This window comes from Opisthorchis viverrini (genome assembly GCF_000715545.1).
Source record: "Opisthorchis viverrini unplaced genomic scaffold opera_v5_7, whole genome shotgun sequence".
In the NCBI taxonomy this organism is placed as follows: Eukaryota; Metazoa; Platyhelminthes; class Trematoda; order Opisthorchiida; family Opisthorchiidae; genus Opisthorchis; species Opisthorchis viverrini.
The window spans coordinates 4,023,902-4,031,611 of NW_008751663.1; the positions used below are offsets into that span (position 1 = coordinate 4,023,902).

The window sequence follows — 7,710 nt, forward strand, 5'->3', positions numbered from 1 at the left end:
GCACCCTGGCAATATCCCAGCCCTCGTATAACCATGACATTTACGAATAACAATACTCTCATGCGACATCGGCCGTCTCGTGGTGCCATCAGCCAAAGGTATCCTTAGTGAACTGATCCAGCTGAAGCTTCCATCAAAGCTTTGATCCATCCAATCCCTGTGACAGTTTGTTAATCTCATTACTTATTTCGGATAGAAAATTATTGAAATATGGAAAGTCCAAAAATCTCCCACCATCGTACCTTATTTTCCAAATGCAACAAATGGTAAGTCTCACCATATTTGTGAAACAGTCCGCGTAAAGAATCTCCAGAAGCAGTCTGAAAGTGCACATGTAGAAATCCGAAACAGAGTCGTCGGAATGGAAAGGATTATGTTAACCTTTTGGCTACTGTGTCGTTTGTTCACCTTTTTCTCTCATCGAAATATCCCGCGATTTGACCATAAAACACACCACTAAGGTTGATGGGGTGGGTAAATGCGAATCCTAGCTCATCTAAGCAGATTTCCAAAGATGACCATGTACTGCCCAAATGCTGTTGCCGAACAAGAAACGTCCAGACGCGCCTACCAGGATATTTCAATTTAGCGTCAAACACTCGAGCACCTCAAGGGACCCACCGAACTCCCTCGAATGCTGTCCTACCGTTAACTCGTGCGAAAAACAGTGCGGAAAATTCCTAGAAGGCAAAAATTTTGTGCGTTGACTGTTGGCAGTATCCTTTTAGAGCAGACCTTGTTCCAAATTCTTGGTATCGCCAAACTGGTCAGCACTTCATTAGATTCCAGTGTTACTCCAAAATCCGTTGGTTTATGCTTATTTTAGGTGAACATAGGTGTGGTAACATAAAGCAAACATCAGATTGCCTTGAATTTTCAGGTAAGAGGAGATTCTTTAATGAGTTCAAGGAGTTTAAGCTAAAGTTTTTTAAAGAGGCTCCGACACATCTTTATTTTCTTTCACTGCGTTAGAAGCTCATCGTTTTTCCACTAAGAACAGACCAGTTCAATTGGTGCAAACTAAGTAGTATCCTAATAAAGTAATCTTATCAAACTTCTATCATCGGTCATCACGCACCATGTGATAGGTTACAAATCAGGCGCCTGGAAGTTAGTCAAATGTTATTGAGTAACCTGCAGACCAGTTCAGTGAAGCTCACACTCATCCGCACTGGAGATTAGTCGAATGTGTATAGAGGGCTCACTGAGGTGAGCACGGGTGTAGTAGTTACAGACTTTGGTTTTAGGACAGTGTGTCCAATTTGGTGTAGACGGTGAGTCTGGTTGCTGACTATACAGTCTTTTGTGATTATCAGCTTTCTTGTAGTAAATGGTAAATCGCTAGAAAAAGTGTTTGAACAAGCCGATAGCCAGTCAGAACAAGAGTGGTCAATAGAACAAGATTCTCTGAGTTCAACAGACTAGTGCTCTTGAAGCAAAGGCTCACGTCGCCATCACAAATGCTAGTTGGAAATCTAAAGTGGCAAAAGACGAATTCTTGGGCCTTACAATGTTTGGCTGTGACACTCAGTCTTCCTCATATTACCTACTACGTTCCCGGGTCTTGCTTTACATTTCTGTATGATAATACCTAGTAACGGAAGCTCTACAGCTAATAAAGTCCAATGACCGCGTAGCTGTCTTGGTGACGTTCCAACTAGCCCAATCTTTATAATTACGTTTCTCAGAATGAGGATCTGACGAAATATAGAATTTCAATTTTATGAGGTGTTAACTGTTAATTTGTTTGGTATTCACCACAGGTTTATCAACGCGAGGCGCAGAATTGTCCAGCCGATGATAGACCAGTCAAACAGAAGCGGTAAGTACCGGAAAATATACATCAATCTTTCAGACGCCTGTGAAGAACTTACACACTGTCCGAATGATTTCTGCACACTTTTGGAACTTACTGCCGGTCGTTCCAAACCGTGTACTAATATGGTGGTTCTTCCAAAGTCCCTCCCGTCAGCCCGGTTGTGAACCATAAACTTAGCATTTGTTAAACGTTTGAAGGGACGATGAAGGTCTCGAGTTAATCGCTAGACTTGGTTAAAAGATCACATGAATAATACATAGGCCGTTCACCCTTGGTAGTTTGCAAGTTTTTGCAAGTTTGTTTGGATAAATGTTCAACTGCTCACAGTTTTTCCAGTTTTATGAAAGTGTGTTGTGGTGCATTCACTCAGGTAAACATTTCCTGTCCAAGATAAAAAACAGCTTGCCTTCTTTGGGCTTCAGTTGATTTTTTCGGTTTGGGTTGCCGTTCTTATTCCGGTTCTGCTCTCTTGCTGTAGTCGTTCTATATTTATTCACCTGGCGGATCATACAGGCGAAAACTTACTCATCTGAACCGTTGAATGTGGACATCAAATTCACTAGTTTTACGGTAACCGACGTAAGCTCAACTGGGTAATCTGGATACTTGGGCAGCACCGTCACTTAATTGAGTCAGTGGAGTTTGGACCCCCCCCCCCCCCCAAAAAAAAAATCCACGCTAAAGGTGCCTTCTCGCACAGTGATGAGACACTTGCAGGTCCAGATGCCAAGCTCGGTGAACAGATCACTTTTCACCTCATCTGCAAAGCCTCAGTTTATTATGTATGCTCTTGAAAGGTGCTTTTCCTAGACCCCGCAGATTGCATTTCACAGGGAATGGCTCGCTAAAAGCATGTTTGCCGATTACCTCCCCTGCATGGCGAGTATAAATCAGATCATTTTGACAGTTGGTCTCTGATCTACACACCACCTTATGATCAGTATCCATGGTGTTTCAAAAAATTCACAGAACTTCACAACCCGTTCAGCTTTCAACGACCTGACAAAGCCGACGGTGGATCGAATATACCAGTCTTCGAAGAGAGTCTGCAACGGCAGAGATTAAACTGACCTTTGTCCTCTTCTTAAGGAAAAGCTACTAATTCGTTAAATTTGTTGTTCATCATCCTATTCTCCTGTGCATTTTTAGGTAATACGTCACCTCCTGCGTATTCACTTAACAGCCAGTTTTTATTGTCGATCGCTGAAGTGCCGACGACACTGCTGTATATTATGAAAACGAGTTCATGGCGGACATTCGAATAGTTTGTAACATTTGAATTTACATCAGCCCCGTTTGAAAAGTCCCTCTATCTTGGTGGGACAATATTCGTTAGTTTAGAAAAGTGGAACTCAATTTTCGCCCAGGCTTATCCTTGGACTTCATTGAAGATGAACTCCGGACATCTTAGATTTAGGGGGGTGTGCTGTCATCACTCACCCAGCTTACCCATAGCGCATCAGAGTTGGTTTCTGTATTTATGGGACTGGCAGGAGAGTAGCTAGATCAATTTTCGGTGTACATGGCACAGCATCAACATCAATCAAATTTCACGCTAACCCGTTTAGCTATGAAAACAGCGGTGCATTTAGAGTGCTTACGTTGTTGTTGGAGGTTCAGTTGCCAGTCACCCTGGAGATAATTGATGGCTCCTAATAAAGGAATCTCAAGACATTACAAAAAGGCGCGTTAAGCGTAAGAATACCGATATACTACGACGATATTTAATCCAGGCTCCGGTCCCGAAAATTCCGTCGTGCATGTGAGCTCGAAAGGCTGAAAAAGATAGATGGCGCTTCTTTTCCTTCCAATATAGAGTTACTCAAATTCCAGGGTAGAATCATGATTTATCTCATACTTGAGATTCGAACCAATTGTCTACCAGATTATTTCCAACGGACTGAATTCAAGCAAGAAGTGAATTTTGAACCAGCACGGTGAACTGCCAGGAGTAAGTAGTATCGTTTATATTTTTTGAGCAAATGGCTGTATGTACTCAGGTTTTGATAAACCCTTAGCTTTAAAAAGAACTCAGTTCCCATCCTGAAACCGGTAATTCCGTCAGGTGGTGAAGTGTATGTTTGTCTCCTACTGATGATAATCACTCTCTGAGTAAATTCCAAACATTAGGATATTTGTAGCCCGAAAAGTGTAGCTTGTCTCTTCAGTGGAGTGATCTCACATCGAAGAGCCTCAGCTGTAAGCAGCGCGCCTCTTTGAGGAGGCAACAAAACACAACTTCAGAAAATACATTATGACGGCCACAGTTTCACGTGGCCGGTCTCTTTATGCTTAACTCAACGTTATGTGGTTTTCTGTCTTCAACGCAGGCCCCCATGCCTACTCACCCGCTGAAGCGGCTCCGTCTTGTGTAAATTACATGGAAGGAACTCCGTACGCCGCGTACACACGTGCTGCGCAGGCAGCAGCTGCAGCAGCCGGTGAGTTTAATCTCTGACTTTCTTTAGCCTTGACAAGAATTACAACAAGGCAGTATTTTTAAGCCAGACATTATTGATAATTTAAGGTGAATTTCACACATTTTACTCCTTTAGTCAAGATGATGCACACTGTTTACCACAACAGTATCACATCAACTTGTCAACTCACTGAAGAGTCAACAAGAATTACTTTTGTAGTTACATTTTGTCACTTTTTCCTCCCGATTTTCCAAAGGTCCTACCTTGTCAAGTATTTGAATCTTGGTGGATTTGTGGGTGAAGTTTGTATAAACAAGGAATAGATGTATCAATTCTGTTTTAAACGCAATGAGACATTTTCAGTCAGCAGTTTTCCAACGGCAGAGCACACCTTTATTTCGTTTACCTCAATGTGGTAGCTAGCCAAACCTCATCAGGGCGCCATCTTTGCAACTTCTGGCGATGGGACCAGTGAAATACCTCCCTGCCCTATCCATGACATACACGGTTCCACCCTCGTTCCTTTTCTGTGACTCGCAATTGTCGATAGACCTTGAGTAGGAAGGAAGTCTAACGTACAGCTTTGCTGCCAAGAAATAGCTTGCGTCAGTACAAAAGCCAGTGTCAAGGTGATAGGCGCGACTAGGAAAGGCTAATCTGACTCAAGGATAGTGGATAGAAAGTAAACGACGGAATAAAATGAATGGGAAAATTTTGCGCATTATCAACGTTGAGAGATGACAAAAACGTGACAGTGTGAGTTGCGAAAAACTACAGTTATACTTCCTTCATTCTTGTGTTACTTTATCGACTTTCAGCCTTCCTGCGATCTGTTAAATGTGACAGATGGGGTCTCATTTTTTCCTCCATCAAATGCAAGGAAGACCAAATGTCAAACTGGATTCTTGTAAGATTCTTGAGAATAGACAAGCCTGCCACACTTTTTAGCCTAAGGAAGGTCACTTGACGAAGCTGATCAAATATCGCTCCTCCAGAAGAACGTTTTACATCGTCACTCTTGAAGAGCCACTGTAAAGAACCGGTTGAACGTGTTTCTTCTTGTAAACTGGTCCTCTCTAGGAGGCAGTTTGCCAGTGGATTATGTTTCGAGGGGTCAACCGAGAATTGTCTTCTATGGGTGATGATGATGTTTATAGAGGAGACACAATACGTTATGGAAGAATTTTACTAACCAGCTGATTTCACATAAAAAGGGCACACATAGATGCCTCATTTTTTACAACATATAACGATGTGATGATTCTTTCGAAATTTTGGGTTTCGTTGCCTTTCAAGTCAGTTCAGTGTGTGGTAAATGCTTTCTGGTGGAGTTATTTTCTAATAAAATTATAGATTTTTTGGGCGATTAAGTTTATTGCGTTTACGGTGTCACAAAGGAGATCCTATGTATTACAGTTATAATGTGGAACATCCCGTTACATGCCTATGGGATCTAGGACGGTTTACGCAGCTTCTGTGCGTGGCCATTGTTCGGCGAGTGTTTTTTTCTAATTTTACATTTAATTGTGACTATTTTGATTATTAGTGTGTGTTCGTCTTATACCAGAAATATATTAGAGAAGACTCAACCGTTAAGTAGAGCTAAGTGAAAAGATTGCTTTGAAATGAAAAGTCTGTGTAGACATTCATAGGAGTTGAACAGTGAAGAAAATGGGGCCTCACAGGCAACTTGATTAGTAGCACCGGTGGTAGTCAGTCACGTTTCACTTGTAAAGTTTGCGACTTTATAGAGCACAGTTTGCCTTTCTGGATGCTTACGCTGTTGGAGCACCTGCTTTTGATGTGCATACGTTTCCCCGAAAAATGTACACCCTAGTGCCTTTCAATGAGGCTATCATTGTCACTCCGCGTAGAAATGATTTTCTATTGGATAGAAGTTCTTTCCATTTGGGGTTCGTATACAAGCAACCATAGTGGATGAACTTACTGAACAGTTTAAAGCCTGTTTGAGTTTGCCTTTGCGTCCCACTGGTTTGGATCGCGGAGATTCAAATTACCCCGGAGTCTTGGAAGAAAAATACACTCAGATTCGATTTCATTCAGAAGACTGGAGCACGGTTACCTATTCTTTAATGAGAAAGACAGGCACAGTTCTGTGACTAGTTCACTCATATCTTGAATCCGCTCACTAACGTACAAACCCACTTTCAGAAACGCAACAGTGGCGAGAAATTTGGCAACGTACGTTGCACACCATCCTGTTATTGTCGAATGTCTTTGAGCAGGATTTTCTTATGACCAGTATGTTACCGTGAAACTAATCGAATCATTACTTTTTTCGGCCCCAGGATTTCCGAATCATCCTAGCTCAAACGATATGTACTTAGCGGCTGCAGCCGTTGCGGCCGCAGCTTCTGCCGGAAATCCGATGGGTGGACCTGGGGATCCCGGTTCACGCTTTTGCACCAGTTTTTCTAGCAGTCAGTGCTCGAATGTACCACGTGAACATCCAGTGGATGACACCATATCGAACAACTCCTTCATGTCCGAATTCTTCAACAGTGATCGTGCATTGAGCAGTCAAGATCGACCTGAACCAGGGTCGCATATGTCCTCCTCGTCCTACAGTGGCCTACTACCGGCCGCGGTTGCTGCAGCAGTGGGAAGTGGGTCTGAGAGCTGTTCCAATCTAACTTCCACTGCATACCCCTCAGCATTCTCCTACTATGGCCAGTTCGATCCACTTACTGGCTACGCGCTGAATAATCCGGCATTGGCGGCCTACTATGCTGGAGGCAACTTACCCACAGGCGTTTCAAATGGGTTTGAGGCTGCGTCTGCTTTCTACAATTCAACGATTATGGGCAATACCAGTAGTTCCAATTACCCGAGTGGATATAACGGTCGTGGCTACCGGGGAAACAGTGCCAGTACCGAGAGTAATAGCAGTCACGGGAGTGAAGGTGGCACAACTATGCATAGCCTAAATTCGCGAATGGTTGGTGCCACTGGAGCTACAAACTGATTTCTATTTGTTTGCCAGTCTGCTGGATAAGCAGCACATGCCCAACTCCACCTTCGGAGGTAATTTTAATGACTTCGTTTTTTGCTTCTAACTTCGGGATGGAAACAATTTCTCGTGTGAACTTCAGTTAGTTTCTTTGATATGCTGTGTATACCAATTCGCCCGAAGCTGTGAGTTGAAATGAACTTTTCCGTACACATTACGCATGACAAGGCATAAGAAATTGTCGTGACAAAGAGCCGCGGGCTCTCATTCTCACTTTCTCTCGCCCGATCACCTTTAATCCCAGACAATAACTTAGGCATATCCCACTTATCCCCAAAAGTGCTATACAGGGTATTTATTACGCAAATTGCGATTGTGATCGTGTAGAAGTGATTCCAGTTATCTTCTCATCGACCCTTTACGACTTCTTTCCCATGAATTTTTGAGGTCCCTCTCTCTCTCTCTCTCTCTTTGGTCCGACAGTTTTTGATTACATCCGT

At 42.9% G+C, this 7,710-nt stretch overlaps 1 protein-coding gene across 1 annotated transcript in view; it reads left to right on the forward strand.

The window, feature by feature from the left end:
- The window catches only part of T265_12628 (hypothetical protein), a gene marked incomplete at both ends in the record, with an annotated part of 35,335 nt that extends 28,110 nt beyond the window's left edge, over positions 1-7,225 (forward strand). Inside the window, 3 exons of the mRNA XM_009164637.1 lie at positions 1,764-1,822; positions 4,150-4,260; positions 6,549-7,225. Coding sequence (XP_009162901.1) covers positions 1,764-1,822; positions 4,150-4,260; positions 6,549-7,225 — 847 coding nt within the window. The remainder of the gene's footprint in view (positions 1-1,763; positions 1,823-4,149; positions 4,261-6,548) is intronic.
- Between the last annotated feature and the right edge of the window lie 485 nt (positions 7,226-7,710).